We start from the raw sequence: 17301 nt of genomic DNA on the forward strand, positions 1-17301 counted from the left end.
TCTTTGTCTTTGGAGCCAGCTTTTTCTTCTGGAAATCCTTGAGCACTGCAGCCCGTTTACAGCACCGGAGGCAGCTCACGATCATTTTTCTTGTGCAAATCATTTGCAGTGGATTGCAATACCTACATGCAACACCTTTAAAATATATCCCATAAAATAACATGGGTACAGCCTGGGGACGGTAAAAGGGAAGAGATGTTCAGAAATCAAATTGCATCTTTGTCCTTTGTATCTTAGACGCAGGCCAGGGAACGAGCGAGCTCATTTTGCTGGTGGCAGAGCCAGGCTGAGCGGGGCCATTTCCGCTCCTTCCGCGGCAGCCTGGGGGCATTTCCGCCGCGTGTGTCACTGGGGAGAGGCAGCAGCGCAGCCCCGACAGCAACGGCCGGGCCTGCCCCTCTGGAGAGGCTGCAGCTGCCGCCTGCCGGCCCTGGCCGTTAAGCGGGGCAGCGCCTCAGCCGCTGCTTCCACCCTAGGAAACACAGCACGTTGCCATAAGAACCCCGAGCTGCCAGAGAGCACTTGGGCTTTCCGGGGCTTTGTCCTGAACTGGCCTTCAGTGCCGCTTTATTCCCACCACGCAGGAAGCCAGCAGAGACGGAGGGCAGGAGCTGCTCGTTTCCCAGCAGCGCAGCCGAGGAGCTGCTCTCCGAGGGGCGGCTCGCTCCGGCGGCCCACACTCTGCACCCGCACAGCCAGGGGAAGAGGAACAACAAACAGAAGCCAAAGAGGAACAAATAAATGAGGGAGCCAGGGAGCCCCCCGGGGCCCGGCCGAGCCGCACGGTGGCAGCCTCTCCGCACAAACGTCTCTGCGCGCCCGGCTGCCGGCACCGAGCGGCCCCGCAGCTGCTCCCCCCGTGGAGGGTGGATGTGGAAACTACCAGCGTGGGGGACGAAACCCCTTCCGAGAGCTGCAGCAAGCGGGAGCATCCACAAACCGGCCTCACCGTGGGGGGAGCTGCGCTCGCAAGAGCGGCCGCAGCTGCCTTCAGAGCCCCCCCTTCAAGGGGCACAGAACACGGGGGCGACGTCCCCGTGGCTGCGTGACACCCAGGCAGCGCTCGCCAGGGCACGGCCGGGACAGCCCGCTGCTGTCCTGAGCCCAGCGCTCGCTCACAGCAAGCTCTGCAAGTGCTCAGCTTGCCCCTGAGCGCGCGGGACATCCGCTCCGCATCTCCTGAGCACATGTCCAGGAGGGTGAAAAATTACAAGAACCCGCACAGTATCCTGGTTATTACCAATCTCATCACTGCTGCAATGAGGAACTGAGAAGAGGAAAAGGTCATTCCTCTGGAGTCTGTCAAGAGCGTTTGCAACAGCCGGGAGTTTCATCTTGTGCAGTGCAGGCTCTTCCACCAGCATCTTAGCAGTCCACTAAAAATTACAGATTATTAATGTAAATAATGATTTCTACTATACCAGGAATATATCTAGAGCATACTGACCCTCTACCAAAGACTTCTAATGCATTTGAAGAAACTTTTATATCTGGTCAAGATTTTATTTAAGAGGCGGAATACAGACAACGTAGTGTTCTGCTTGGCACGCAGTGTGATTTAGGAGAGATGCTGGCATCTGACAGAGCCAGATCTAAATTAAATAAAATTAGGCCTAATTCTTAAATTTTAAGAAGCTCTGGCAAAATGTTATTACATTAGTTTGAAATGTTATGAATAACATGAATCTTAAAATAAATAATTCCGTACAAGGGTACAGAATTACCAAGAACTCTAAAAAGTCTCAGTAAAGGTACAACAATCCACTCTCCTATATGATTTTGCAAAAGCCATCATGTCTAAGCCTCAGACTTCCTAACAGCTTAGGAAAAGAAAAACTGTTGCTTTCTTGTGCCCACAAAAGCCTGCGTGACTGCTTTGGTCAGTGAGGAGGATTAGCAGTGTGGGCCACATTTACGACCTGCTGCCACCTCTTTCTTTCTCAGAGATGTTCAGACTGGAAGGCACTTGTGGAATAGCTGCCCCTGCAACACCTAACTGATATTAAAGCACAGCTCTCCCTCAGTTGTTTGTACTGTGCGATCTCACAGCAGCTCCTTAACAGACTTTATATGAAGGGGGAAGAACAAACAAACAAACCAACCCACAATACTTAAGTAAACACATAGGAGGGACTTTGAATAATTGAACCAACCCTTTGGACAAAAGTCAGGGCAGAGAAAAAGGTGTCATGGGAGTTTGTTAATCTGCTAGAAATATGTGATGACTAAATACGTAATTACTCCTCTGAATATGTTTCACACTGGGCCCCTCCTGCACTCGCTCAGGATATTTCTGCATTTCCCCATGCAATCTGCCCATGTGGCAAGCCTGGGCACATACTGTACCCAATTAGCATGAAGCATAAGAGCTCCTCAGCATGGGGAAGCAATTTTTCTAGCATACCAAGAAAAGAGGGGAAAAAAAAAAAGTCACTCAACTCTCTCAGAGGGCAGCCTTGAAATAAGGGCAAAACACACATGCAACACACAATAAAGAACTCTAATTAGGTATTATTCTCTTGATGCTCTGAGGATGCAGAGCATTATCTTACTTTAAGTGCTACACATTACAAGCAATTAAATATGTCATGGTAGGTGAGACAAAGAGAACAAATGACTGTGGAAAACTAATGACACAGCCTGCTTCTGTATCAGCACATTCTGGGTAAAAGGGATTTTCCTTCTATTTCTAGATCCAGAACTGAAGTTTTTCCAGGTGTTCAATCCTGTGTCTCTTCATATCAATAGAAAAAAAAATCTCACTGACTTGCTAGAAAACAGGTCTAGATCAGCAACAGGGGCAACAAACAGCAGGACTTCCAGCACACTACTCTTTTGCTGTCCAGTTTATTTCTCCTACTTTATTTTTAACAAGCACTTGAGTCTTTCCTGACCAAGAGAGCTGCTCCCCAGAGGCCACAGCTCTGGTCTGCACCCTGCTACCACCCTGTGCACCTCAGCTCTCTCCTCGGGCACCCACTGCTTTGCTGGGCATGGGCAGGTTGGCAGGTTTCTAGCACTGACAGAGCAAGCACTTGTACTAGAAAACCACAGAGTGACCTAAGCCCAATGGCTAAACAGCACATCCTATTTCCTCGAGTATATATATAAATGAACTTCAGAAAGGAGAAGTCTTCTTTGTTTTAGCATTAAAAAAAAAAAAGTCAGAAAAATTGGCCATAGCTGCACAGGGAGCTCCACCTGCTTTCCAAAGGCAGAAAGGCTGTGGAGCCTCAGGCCTCCTAATAAACTGCTGTCATTCCCTAAACTTTATGCCCTTTAACAAGGGGTTGGGTCTCCAAAAATTAAAAGCTCAAAAAAAAAAATCCCATACACGTGGCACAAGCAGTAAGAGTTACTCTCTCTGCTCATCTCCGAGCCTCTCCATAATACCAACGAAACATCCCCGCACGAGGAGCGGAGCAGAGCTACGAACCTGCTCTGGGCACCCTTTACAGGGACCAGCAGCACCTGGGACAGACTGTGACTGACTCGCTAGGTGACACAGCATGAGCACACCTTGGATAACAGCAGGACACACCGCTCTGCGGGAGGCTGCCTGGTGAATTCACACACCAACTAGTGCTCAATACACACCTGCATTTTTACAACTGACCTAAACATAGTGCTCAGTCAGAAAACAAACCAACAAACAAAAGCTTAAATCAGGACTGTAACAAGAGTCTCACTGAAATAAAATTAATAAACTTAGAACTACATTTTAGGCTACCAACTGAAATCTTAGCTTACCCCTAGACAGAGCTGAGAAGGGCTCAAGAAGCTACAGGAGCTAGAGCACTTCAGAAAAGCATCCAAAAGCCCTAGCAAATACAAGGGGCTAGCCTAATGAAGGCTTAACTAATTAGTTAATTATTTATCCAGGGACAGCTGTGGGGAGAAGCACAGAGGAGAAAATGCCTGTTTCTGGGTAGTGGGTGTTCAGCCTCTGGGTTAGAGAGTGTTTTGCTGGTGAAGAAGCAGGTTTCCCAAACAGAAAACAATCCTAGAATGGCTTATGTTTGCTGTTGTACTTAAGAATTCAAATGCTTGACACCTCAGTGCAGGTGTCAAGCAAAGTCAAATGCTGGGATGAGTGATTTTATGTTATTGTGAAATAAATTTGTGCTCTGAATGATATCTTGAGGATGTACAGCCATGGGCTGTCTTGAATTTAAGGGGAAAGGCAGGCAGTCAAGAAGGTAAAATAGTGATTAATAAAGATAAAGAACTGTCAGAGAGGATAAAATAGGAAACTGCGATTCCTGGGGAGCAGCAAGGGCGGTGGTCAGGGCTGGGAAAGACCGGCCTGCCTGGAGCAACTGCTCAGCTCACAGGGTCTCCTAGTCCAGAGTGAAAGCAAATGACATTCCCTTGTGCTTGGATATTTGCTTAAGGACAACTCCAGGATCTGAAAGGCCTTTGTCTTTCAGGACTATTCATCCTGAACTCTGGTATTTGCTGTTATCAGAGCTTAGGGGGCTGATATTAGACCTACTGATAGTGAAACAGATTGCAGTGGAAGAGCAAAGATAAAATCTCCTTTTTGCCATGCTTCCCCAAGGCTAACCCCAGATGGGAGGCAGCATCCAGCTTGGGCTGCTCCCTCCTGCTTTCTAAGAGCAAACAGGCAATGTAGGACAAGGGCACTTGGCCTCCTAAATGGCACGGTTTGCACCCACTCACTTGGATTACATGCCTCCCTGGGAAAGCACACAAACAGCCTACAAACCACTGTGGCTGCAAAAGCTGCAGGCAAGGAGTGATCCAGAGGCTTCAGGAGTCCCACGGGACCCCTCCCTGGGGCTCACTGTGAAAATGGGGCCAGGCATGGGAGGTCGGGTGAGAAAATACAAACATTTCCTCGGCCTCCTGCCTCGGGAGGGCACAGGGAAGGCAGCAGGGCCGTCCTGCCAGCACTGAGCCTGGCCCTGGCAGGCTCGCAGCCTGGCTGGCCATGGCCCGAGAGGGCCCATGGTGCTACCCAGGCTCATTCCCGGCAACCTAATCAGTAACCGCTGTGATGTGGGGCTGCCATGGGGCCAGGCACACCGCCGCAGTGTCACAGGGCTGCCGTGGGTCTGTGCCCGGGCAGCCAAGGCAGCCGCAGGGAGGTCATGAGTGCCCAACATGTCCACAAAATGGCGGCCTCCCACCCGCCACTCGGGCGGAAAGCCCCGGCCTGGGGAAAGCGCAAAGCCCCGGGTTGCCACATCGGGGGCTGGCATCAGGCAGCGTTCGCAGTGATGAAACCAAACCCGGTTTTCCTGTGAGTCAGGCCGTCCGCCTGGGGCCACGCACGCAGGAGGCTGCCCACCGCCACAGCCATGGGTAATGCCTCAGCCCCACGGCTGCAGCGCGCGCCCCACGGGTAGTGCTGCGGCCCCGCTGCGCAGCCTGCAGGTAAGACGGTGTCTCCTTCCCTGCCTCCGGGTTGCTTCCCAGCTCTCCTACCCTCCGTTCCTTACTGCTGCTCAAGACATCACACTGCTGGACTAACAATAAGTGTAATTACGGCAACATTTAAGATTTCTGTGTTACCTCTAAGTACTTCCTCTATTCCAAATCTTTCACATTGCTTTTTTTTTAATATATAAAATCCTTCCAGCACCCTCTCCGCACTCCGTTTCCCACAGGGAGGGACTTCCTTGCCTCGGCTTTGCCCAGGCATTTGCAGGGGGCCTCTCGCCTCCTCGGAGCTTCCTTTCCTTCCTGCACCATTCCGGAATGGCAGCATTTCTCACAAGGCAGCAGGACGGCTCCGGTGGGGAACAGATTTGGTATCAGTACTTAAAATGAAAGGTAAAAATAGTTATACTTGGATTATGTCAAAGGGAAAAAAAAGGTTTAGAATTAGCCCACTTTTTTTTTTTTTTTTTTTTTTCATCTTGAAGCCAGAACAACCTTATTTTATTTTAATTGCTGCCATGGAAGAATTTCTCTCAGTAATATTTCCATAGCTAAATAGAGGTCCTCTCCTGGTGCAGGAATTAGCCTCCCTTTCTGAAAAGGTAGGAGATGTCCCACTCTGTGTAGGGCCCTTTTTTTGTTGTTGTTGTTTTCTTTCTTTCTTTCTAACACACTCAGCAGTTCTCCCTGCAATTAAATTCCCTTCACTGTGGGAAAGCAGGACGAGGTTTGGTCTGTTCGGGGATGTTGCCCGATGAGCTCATGGCCCAGCTGCGCGGGTCTATCAACACCGTCTCTCATTATCATGTGTAATCACCCATGTTATTTGTAAAACACGGTGCAATGGTGCAATGTAGTACCTGTTGTTATCCTTTGTTTGGAGCTGATAATCTTTCCAGAAGAACCACAGAGGAAATAATTGTCCCAATGTGAGGAAATGAGGTACCCAGCCTCCCGAGTTAGTGCTTGGTGGCCAGCCGGGCTCAGCAGACCTTGGCTGCTCCTGCAGCTCTCATGCTATCTAGCCTAGCACAAAGTCTGGCTCCAGGAGCTAGCGCACATGGACACACGAGTACATCAGGCACATGCATTTCTGCTGCTGAGCAGCTAGGGCTCAGCAAATAAGTCAAGTTTTAAGGTAAATCGGGGTGACACTTAATGAGGCTGACAGCATCTCCTCTGCCTTCAGTGCTGCGCCTGCTCCTCCTCCATGTGCAATGGGATGGATCTGCTAGTGCCCGTGGCGCTCTCTGTCTTTGGGATGATGCAGAGCCAGCATAAGGCAGCTGCTGTAACGAGTTTGTGTCATGGGAATAACACAACGTGTCCTGAATGTGCCAGTGAGAGTGGCCTTCACCAGTTATTAGGAACCCGCAAGGCAAAATCTCTGAAAAAAAAAAACTGTGGGAAATCTTTATAAATATCTTTATGAAATGGAATTTATCAGTACAAAAGGGAATATTCATATTTAGGGTAATTTTGTCCCCTTAGGCCTGGTATTTTAACCCTGCAAGCCAGCAGCCCACACACTGTAGCCCACATGCAGGACTGTAGGGAGTACCTAAGAAGAGCAAACGTTAAAAGGTTTAAGCTCAATAAAGAGGAGACCAAGCAAGATATTCAGGGATCTGCAAATGAAAAAGGCTGGAAAGCACAGCTCAAGATATACAACTGCACAGAAATTTTTGGCCTCAGCCTTTTAAAGTGATTAAACCAAGAGTCAAACAGCAAATCCATGCCTAAAAAGAGTTTCAAACTAAGGACTGCATCACTTGGAGAACATTTGCAGCATAGGAAAGAAGGGAACCCCTCCCAAATCCCAGACCCTGGGGGACCCTGACCCTGCTTGCAAAGGAGGGCTAGATTTCACAGGTATGCCTCTGTACAAGAGCTGGTTGCTAAAAAAATCCTTGCTCTGTCTTCATAATTAACACATTTTCACCTTGACCTTGTATGTCATTAACCTTCTGAAGATATTAACTGGACATCTTTTGGATTTTGCATTAAAATAGTTTTCTGACTGATGGTAGTTGCTACATTATTGAAAATGCCCTTAGGAAAATGTCAGGTTTCCATCTGGAAAATTTAAAGGAAATACTTGGTATTCAAAGTGCTTTGCTGAACGTATCAAAAAATCATATTATCAAAAAAAAAAAAAAAAAGTGAGTGTATTAACTATTTTCCTGCTCTGCACTGCACACTGGAAGCTGCAGTTCAGATTCCGCCACAGTCTTCTTTTGCGTTTCTCACTACTACAGTGTTTCAGCTGAAATGTTGCATGAGGGGAGCTGGACTCTGTGCAGGAAGCCTGGACCACGGCAATTGGATGCAGTTGTGTCCAGAACTACAACCACCAGAAAACAAACAAAGAAAAAACAAACAAACAAAACAACAACAAATGCGTCCTTGCAATAAAACATCCTGGAAACAAAATTTCCGGGGTGATTTTAGCAATCACAAAGGAAGCATTGAATTTGGGGGATATCAGAATGTTTGCTTTCCCTGACAAGTGTCAGTGAGAAATCTCCCAGAATCAGCATTTCAATATTTCCAAATCATAATTTTAAAATTAGCGCAAATTTTCTCTTCATGCCAACTTGGGATGAACAAATATTGAAGTGCCAACACTTTCTATGAGACAAAAATTTTAAATCTCACAGGGTTCTAATATGAGCTATTTCTGCCGCTCTCCTTGATCTGCATATTTAAAGTGTAAGGATGTTAAACTAAAGAATAATCATTCTCTTTAATGAATGAAGCAGTTCCTAGTAAGTTACTCACATCTGTGGCAAATCGTTAATTAGACACCTTGGTAGCCGCAAAAGAAAATCCAACAGTGTGAGTGATCAAGTCTGGCTTCTTTTGGTTTTACTCATGATGATCAGAGTTTTATTCTTTCCTAATAAGCAAAGGCCAGCCCATCAAGACTCAATCAGAGGAGTCAAAGTCATGCGAGGGTAAATGAATCATCCTGTGAAACTCGTGTTACAACAGAGAGGTGGTTTCAAAATTGAAGTGCCTGGAGATAGATGCCATGTCTGCGGAAAATCAAGTGTATGATGGGAAAATAAAGGTCAGATTGATGTGTTTCTAAACAGTATCTAATTTTCCTTCCTCTTTCAAACAGTTGCAGCAATGGAGAACTTGAATGTCTTGCTCCCAGATCTTACTGAAGAACTGCAGGGTAAGAGTAACACACAAGAGCCAAAGCTCCTGCTTGTCTCCACTGTGCAACAGATTTTGCTGTAGTTGTCCTGAATCAATGAAACTCCTTTCCTGTGAAAATTAGCTTCTTCCATCTCCTCCTTGCCTCTAAAATATCCTCTCCTGAGACATTAAATGTGGTGCATTTTAGGCTAAATGACATGGATTTGCTGCAATTCTTCTAGTCTCTTCATTTTAACGTGAATAACGGAGCTGAGAGCCCTCTCTCTGCTCCCTGCCATCACACCATGGCCCATAACAGGCCTTGGTCACCTGTGGGAGGGTGGCAAGATGCGGCTGCAGCTGCTGCAGGGATTTGCCCCTTTCTCCTCCTAGACGTTTTTCAGGGGGCCTTTTCTGCTGATGCCAGTTACTTGGAGAACCATGAGAAAACGAACCCGTCCTTCTGGGAATCACTCATAAGATGTTTAGCCACCACAGACCCAGCTATCCTGAACACTGAAGAAACAGACAATGTAAGTTATAAAAGAAACATGAATTCTTTGTAAATCACCATTATACAGATAATTTTGTACTTCCTTGCTTTCTTTTGAAAGAGAAACAACCAGTCCAATTATCTGAGATGCTAAAACATCCCAAATGGCATAAAAGGACCATTATGTCAGTAAGACTCAGGCCACTACTTTTTACTTCCTTGTTCTCCATGTCAGAAGAAAACAAACCAAAACACACTTTTTTTGGAGGAACTGGCCTTGTATATGCTCTTTAGAACATGTTCAGGCCCCTATTTTTCCAGGCAGGACTATTGTTGGTGACATTTTGCTTTCAGATACTGAAGGGACTGCTGTTTTCAGGGCTGTTTTCAGACACTCCAGATCTTTACAAAGATAATTTTTGTGCTCCACAGTTCCCTCCCGGTTCCTGACTCCCATATGGGTTGCTGAAAGGAGATGAGGTTTTCCCCTTGTACAGTGGGAAGCAGGGGCTACCTTTCCCACAGATGGGATGAGACACTTGTTTGCAAAGCAGGATCTACTCACACACGCTAGGTTTTACTGGAAGGGCTCTTTGCTCTTCACTCGCTTGTCCTGCAGCTGCTCAGCAGGGGCCACGTGCTGCCTGGAGGCAGCGCAGCCTGCCTGAAGGCCAGAGGGAAGCAAGGAGCCAAGGCCATGGCTCTCCTTTACCTACTGCTGAAGGCAACGGACCCGGCTGGGTACAGGCAGCTGCCCAGCTCCAAGGGAAAGGGTGAGTCCTGCCTGGCTGCCCTTCAGCCGTTTCACTGAATAGCTGTACAGCCCCTGGGACCTGACACCTGCCAGAGGACTCCAATTGGAAGTGATTACGAGTGAATAACAGTTAAATGCCTAGGAACGTTGCTTGTAAAAATCATTTGGGTACGGTGGTGATGGAAGCTGAAGATAGACACTATTTTATTCTAGCTTGAATTGGCTTCCTCAGGGGAAAAGCCTTGGTCATTTAGGGTAAGAGGAAACATTGCCTGGGGTGGTGATGCTAAAGGAATTTCTCTGAATCCACATGGTTCCTAATTTTGTCTCTAACTGGATTCTTGACCGTAAAGACACTGTTTGCTGTTACCCAGGCTGAAGCTCCCTTAGTTTCAAAAGTGGAAGGAATTCTGAGCTGAACTGAGGAAAAAATCTTTTGCAAACCTGCCTGGCAGGGGCAGCAGTAGCTAACAGGAGCAGAGAGACGGTGCCGCACAGTGCTGGCCAGGTAACCACACTCAGACAGGCCCCGCTGCGCTGCTCGCCCTGTTGCCCAATAAAAATGAAGCAAGTGCAGCTCTGCAGGGTCATCATCACCATCATTAATTGTTATTAATGCGTCACGGGCTGCATTCATTCGTGCCCAGTCACGCACGTCCAGGTATTACAGCTAATAGTGACGAGACACACACACACCTTCCTGCTCTCGGCACCAGGCTGAAGTCGGAGCCATTAAGAATCGCCCCAAACTCCGCGGCACACAAGCTAAGAGCCCTTTGCTGCCTGCCCCAAGCCCTCCCGTGAGATTTTCCGGCAAGTTTTCCATTCCTGGGAGCTTTGGCGGCGCCGGCTTTGAGGAGCGTGGGCGCCACAAGAGGGGGCTGGCTGGGCGGCCGCGGTGCAGGGAACCCAGCCGAGAGCGGAGTGAGGATGGGTGAAGGAGCCCAGGAGGAGGTGAACAGCCCTCTCCAGGTAAAGCATCTCCCTGCTCAACCTCTGTCGCTCCAGGGAGGGGGGATTTTCAGGGGAGTGTGGGATGGGTGAAGCAAGGGCCAGGAGAAGGCTCCTGCCATGGTGGTTTAAAGCGGCGATGCCTGCGCTCTTTCCTTTGTTACACCTCGTACGAGCGCGCGTGCCAGGGTGGAAATAAGGCTAAGGGCCTCATTTCTTGTCAGACTGCCCTTAATGCAGCTTTGTGAAATGCTGCTAATCCCTCCATGTAAAACAGAGAAAATGTAAGTAGTTGTTTCAAGTATGTTTTTCTCTGTATGTCACAGCAGATAAAAAATTGAAATTCCTGAAGAGACTGGAAAGGAAGGCCATGCTTTCACAAGGGGAAAAAAGGGCAGAAAGTTCATCCCAAGACTCAATGGATGAAGGTTCGCCAGGTAAAGACAATTTATTTTACTTTTCCCTGACACATAAATTAATCTTGTTGAGTGTTCAGAAGAGATTCACAGAGGAGAATTCAGTAGCAATTGTACAGAACTCAGAATAAAGCAAGAAACTGTGCAAAAGCGCACAGAAAATAATCAACATCTCTAGATTCATCAGCAACAAAACAGTGACTGTCTCCTGTCTGCTATCCCAGGGGAAGAATAGCTATACTTTTGAAGTATAGAAAACTGCTGCAAAATTCTCTCCTAAATAAATTCATAGGAGCTCAGAACTTCTCAATGAATTGTGCTCTAGCTGAAGTCTGTGCTGCAGCAGGAGGATAACAGCAGTGACTGTACAGCACTACCTGGTGATGCCGTAGACCTTCTGTAGCCTTTATTTCCTTAATAGGAAATAGCAGCAGTGCATCAGAAGGCCCTTTGGCTGCCACTAAACCTCCTCATTCAAGGAAAATCAGAGACTAGGAAAGTGATAGGCAACATGGAGGTGCTAATACTGACACTGACTTATTCTGTCACAGAATCAGGATCATTTATCACTGAGGATGGATGAAGACCAAATGAGTTGCATTTAGAAATAAACCCTTTCTTTTTTTAATGGTTAGTGATGCTCCTGGTGTTTTTGAGTTTGTGTCAGAGCTTTATTGCTATATCCCCTTATGCCAATTACTCTATGTTCAGAAAGACTTTGTTCTTTCTCTCCTATTCAAGCAGCTTTCAGAGAGCTGTGAGGCAAAACCAGCTAATAATGGCCCTTGCATTCCAAAGCCTTGGTTTCTGCCTACATATCCCAATATTATATTATCAGCAAGCAGCTAGACTGCTGCAGTCTGATACTGCCAACCAGCTGGATCCTGAAGGCACATTTTCTGTAGGTGTGATGAAAAAAACATTTTCTCTACCCAGACAACATTGAGGGATATTTAGGAAGAGAGAAAACTAAAGGCCAGCTAGGCAGAGGCGGGACAAAGTCCCAAGAGTATTGTTTTTCCTGGAATCAACACATATGGAGCAACAGAAGTGTCACTTCTGGCATCTTTTGGTGCAACTTTCAGGCAGAAGTACATTATCACTCCACAGACAGGGTTAGGCGTAGGCAAAGCGGAACAAACACGGCAGAAACAACATCACAGTGCGTGGCTAAGTGTTAGAGTGGGGTCAGGAGAGCAGCAAAATTGTTGGACAGGCCCTGCTGTCTGGGTCTGCAGAGATGGTTGCCACTGAAATACAGCAAAAGTATTTTGAAAAACCTCTACCACAGCCTCCATGACTGACTGGAGATGATTAAGAGAGGACTATGCTTTGCATATTGGTCCCAAAGCTTTTCCCTTCCTTCTAAGTGAAAAAAAAAGGAAAACAAGTACAATGTAAATGAAGAGAAGCTCCTGTGTCAATACAGAAATTGTACTAGCTTGTGCTATAGAACCACAGATATATATATAAAAGTTAAAGCTACACTTGCACGCTTAACATTTTAAATTGATGCCAGCGCAAATTTATGAGCAGCTTATTTAAAATGTCAGCAGGAGATCTAATTTATCCAACAAGAGTCTGATTATACCTGACTGCAGTGACTGTGAGAAGGAACATGGTGGGCTAACGCTCTGCTCATGTTTCTTTTAGATGCCAAACTGCCTGACTGCCAGCTGAGCTGCCCTTTCTAAAGGGTTTTAGGGAGTTGGACTCTATCCTCTACCATTTCTGCAATCATACTGACTTCAATAGAATCACATGGGTAGGATGGGCAGCAAGATATACATTGTCATTCTATTGATCTACATCAACTTTGTCTAATATTCTAGGTACACCAGGGGAGATTGTTCCCTACGGAGATTCAGGTCAGTGTTCCCAGTTAACAACCTTGTCCTGCTGGAAGGAGGACTCTAACTGTGATTTCTTCTTTCTGACATTATTAGATTAAAAATAATCCTTGCTGTAAATCCACTGGGTTCCCGAGAGCCTGGCATTAGACCTGGGCATGGCGCAGAGTTGCAGGGGACAGTGACCCACCACCCCGGGGAGCTGTTGATCCATAGAAGGTGCTTCAGCCTATCGAGACCCTACGTGCCTGATAGCTCGGGGGCCAGCCCCAGGCTGTGGCATCAGCCCACAGCAGAAGTGTCACCTTTAGGGGACAATACAGCTGGCGGCTGCAGCGAGAGGGGTGCGGCGCATGTCCCACACTCAGATGGCCTCAAGGTGGCACCTGCCCCCAGGCCGTGCTGCTTCAGTTCCAGCTAGGGACAGCACGTGGCTGCAGCAGGACACCCTGCTCAGGGCCAGGGACGTTCAGGGCAGGCAGAGAAACAGCACTCGGGTCCTAGGGCTCTGTTCTAGCAACTGCAGCCCCCCGTGCTGGTGCTGAGAATGGGGATTAACAGATTGTCCTGGGATCAGCTGTTAGCAGAGACAAATTGCTTCTAACTGTTACACATATAGGGGTGTTTTCACCATCACAAAGAGATCATAAAACTGTGTGTTGCCTTTCAGAGATTACCAGAAGAGAAGATGCAATTGCAGATGGTAAATATAAAGAAGCAAACGGAGAAGACTTGTTTTAAGTAGTCTGGGTGCTTTTCCTTTTGGATGCTGTCTTGCAGGAATCAATTTGCTTAGTGATGATAACTACACCAGCTCCTTGCTGCCTACGTATTTCTTAAAGGAATACTTGAAGTTTTAGGATAATTATTAACATGCAATTTAATGCTTTAATAGAACAAATCCTGTGCAAGTCACTCACTGGTACAGGAGTTACAATGAGCCTATTGCACTGAGGAAGCAGAGCAGTACAAAACAGCCCCGTTGCAGCTCTGTGGCGGCATCCTGATGAATTCTGTGCATATAGGTCATTCACACACTCATGCTAACACACAGAGCAACGTTTGTTAATCAGAGTAGCATAATACTACTAAGGAAATTGAGTTTGTCACAAAACCAGAACTGGATCAGTCCACAACCCTCAAAGAATCAAAAATTCACCAACATGAGTCATGTGTCGGAACAGAATTTCTCTGTAAGTTTTAGTTGCTTCCTGGTTTTAAAGTACAATAGCCAAAGTCTGTAGTTCACTTGAATTTCAAAACTTTTTTCTCCTCATACTGTCCTTTACATCATTTCATTACACTCTATTACATCACTTCATTACATAAAATGGAATTCCCTGCCAGGCTATGGATGCCTGGACACACAACCTAGTGTAAGTGAAGTTAGCATCTAACACGTGAAAGGAACCAACCCGCAAAGGACTCAACACAGCACACTGCCCAGAGGAGTTCCCAAACACTCAGCTAGCAGAAGAAGAACAAACAAATAACAACAAAACACACAAACCTGCTTTGGGCCTGTCATTGGCAGAAGTTGGAAAGACTGGGTATTTTACCAGATTTCCAGCACAGTCACAGAAAGAGCAGAATTTGGCAATTCTACTTGCAACTAGAGTACAGCAAAACCCCCGCTACTTAAACCTCTAAAGAAGTCTAGCTCATTTGTATACTGTTCTTTCTATTTAGCAATATAAAATACACTGGCTAATAGTCAGTTACAGTTCTTAATTTGGGGGATGCAGAGATACTCTAACACCAGACTTACGTAGACTGGCGGTGCCATCATTAGCATAGTGATAAAGATTGCTTTATTAAAGCAGCTGTAAGTGCACGAAGAACCTAAGAGCCAAACAGAAGCTCCCTTCTCCTACAGCTTTACTCCTCCTCTGTCATTCTGAGAATATTGATTCTATCAGACTGGATGTAAAAGACCCAGCAAGCATTAAAAACAATGTGGTATTGTTAATTCAGCCATCCAATGGTTCTATTTAAATCTGCTACAAGTTATTTGAAAAGAACTTCTGGGGTGATTTTAAAATTGCTAGTTGGATCTTTCTGAAAGCTTTGTAGAGCTTTCCTTTGAAAGGATGATTTTTTTATGTAGATTTTGCTTTGAGAGAATAATTGCAAATAGAGAAAGGGAAAGTAACTTAAAGCTCCAAAATTTCAGAGTTCTGCGGTAATAAAAGACTTTTTTTTTTTCCAAGCACACAAGAATGACAGCACTGACCTCCCTCAGAGGAGACTATGGTGGATGGGCATACGGAAGGATGGTAAGAATCTTTTCTATTTTTCATGTAGCTAGTTTCAACCCTTATGCCAAAAATTAGATCTCTGGCAGAAAAGATTCTTTTCATCTTATGAGCAGTATGAGGAAGCTCCCAGGGACTGCTGACAGGGCACCTTCAGAGCACGTGTGTGTTCTGCAGTTGAGTGTAATGCGTGAGGCACCTCCTGTGGAAACACGCTTCATGCACGGAGGAGCACGCTGTACTGAACATGCGCTCAGCAGGACCATGCCTGTAGTCATGACCCAATTTCCCCTTTCTGTTTCAGACGAATTCTTCCATTTTGTCATTCTTTGCTTTGGCATTGGAGCGTTACTAGTTTGTTATTACTACTACAAAGGTAGGAAGTATTTTAACACAAGTATAAATTGTTGCACCCTTGAAGATAGACAAGGCCAAACAACCATTTATTTATTTCCCCAGATTGGACTATTTCTCTTGGAATTGGTTTAATCACCTTTGCTTCCCTGGAAACCACGGGTATATACTTCGGTCTAGGTACGTGTATTGATAGCAGCCGGTTTTGTATCAGCACCTCCAGGATACTACACAAGTCTAGAAAAATACTATTGCTGAGACTCTATAAATCATAACTATTTGGTAGCGTCTCGCTCGCAGTTACAGTGTGGCTGGAGACAAACATGTCTCAGCGACACTGAAGACAGAGCTGCCTCATTTTTCCTTCCCAAGGATGCCCAGGCCCCGCGTCACCTCCCGCAGCAGCAGCGGCTGAGCGCTGCGTTGCCATGACAACGCCTAATTCCAGCGGCAGGGCCTCCTTCCCACCGGCTCCGCACGGAGCTGCGCGCCCCGCGGCCCCCGCTGCCCGGCAGAGCCGGGGCAGCAGATCGCCGGAATTACAGAAACCCAGGGAGTTGACAGGAAGGATGCAGCTGGCATCAAGCTGCAGCTTCCCAGGCCACATCAGAAGCCTCCTCTCATCTCGCGCTGTGTTCAGGCAGCCTCGCCACAGCTCCGCTACCAGTGGCAGCACAGAAGCACCCACTTAAATAGTCAGCTCACACCCGTTAGCATTGCAAGTGGCCACGGCTGATTTTTCGCCCTTTTCTTATGTTTTGGTGTTGCTATTTGCCTCATCTTGAAAAAACATTTCTGGTTTGTTTTCACAATTAGTGTATCGAATTCGGAGCGTACTTGACAGTTTTGTTCCTCTGATTGCGAAATTCAAGCCAACAGGTAATAGTGCTTTTCTTACTGACTACAGGTATATTCCTTAGACCTCACTGGCTATTTCATTTTAGCTGACTCATTTTCCCTAAACTAGGATTTGTGATTTTAACTAGTCTGTTACAGCTGCTTGGATTTAGAAAGGAATTATTCTTAACTTTCCAAGTGGCAGAGCATTTTCATACTATATAGATATATTAATATATTAATATAGATATATTAATCTGCCCTTGTGCTGGTAACACCTAATGAGAATTGTATAGTTCAGTTCAAAATGGAGCAGCTTCCAGTCTCATGTCTGTTTGTTCTTGTGGAATAAAAGATAGGAAGAATGCAGAAAACTGCCCCTGGGCTGACAGCAGACACTTGACATTCATTTGAACACGCTGGTCCTGACTGTCTTCTCTTTCTTTATCACATAGGTATGAGGAAAGCTGCCCAGGAGGAGCATTTCAGGGGAGCTTCATAAATCCCTGCTGTTGGGATTTCTGGTATTAAAAGTATTGGCTTTTATGAGAGGCAGACATGGAAACCTCATGGTTACTATATACTAAGCCATGGAAACATGTCATTCCTTCTACTCAAAAATAAAGCTAAAATTGCGATACCGAGTCCCTTTCTTTCTTCTGAAGTTCTCCATGGTTCAGCAGAGCTCATTCAACCTAGGTCTAGGTTTATAAATCAGTTCCATGTGTTTTAATATATCCCATTCAGCTTCCTTCCCCCATGCACTCATGCTTCTCTGGTCATAGTTTATCAAAGTCAACAAAAAGATGAAAATTACCCTCAGCTGGTTGTGGATTAG

The 17301-nt window shown here is 46.3% G+C and overlaps 1 protein-coding gene across 1 annotated transcript; it reads left to right on the forward strand.

The window, feature by feature from the left end:
• The first annotated feature begins 8541 nt into the window (after window positions 1-8541).
• Window positions 8542-16965, forward strand: TMEM40 (transmembrane protein 40). The gene is made up of 12 exons (XM_088532026.1): window positions 8542-8590; window positions 8947-9086; window positions 9666-9819; window positions 11081-11188; window positions 12104-12157; window positions 13000-13035; window positions 13688-13720; window positions 15228-15293; window positions 15577-15648; window positions 15732-15806; window positions 16443-16505; window positions 16919-16965. Exons 1-12 carry the CDS (start codon window positions 8542-8544, stop codon window positions 16963-16965), a joined length of 897 nt encoding a protein of 298 aa, XP_088388152.1.
• The last annotated feature ends 336 nt before the right edge of the window (window positions 16966-17301 follow it).

Source organism: Tinamus guttatus, unplaced genomic scaffold, assembly GCF_059628265.1.
Source record: "Tinamus guttatus ecotype Peru unplaced genomic scaffold, ASM5962826v1 Tinamus_guttatus_pri_ptg000451l, whole genome shotgun sequence".
NCBI classification, from domain to species: Eukaryota; Metazoa; Chordata; class Aves; order Tinamiformes; family Tinamidae; genus Tinamus; species Tinamus guttatus.

What these genes read in the sequence shown, in the direction of transcription:
- TMEM40 (XM_088532026.1), top strand. Translation starts at nt 8,542, where the DNA reads ATGGAGAACTTGAATGTCTTGCTCCCAGATCTTACTGAAGAACTGCAG. An exon ending in TCTTACTGAAGAACTGCAGG is followed by an intron (nt 8,591 to 8,946) that starts GTAAGAGTAACA and finishes TTCTCCTCCTAG; the next exon opens with ACGTTTTTCAGGGGGCCTTT. An exon ending in GCCCAGCTCCAAGGGAAAGG is followed by an intron (nt 9,820 to 11,080) that starts GTGAGTCCTGCC and finishes ATGTCACAGCAG; the next exon opens with ATAAAAAATTGAAATTCCTG.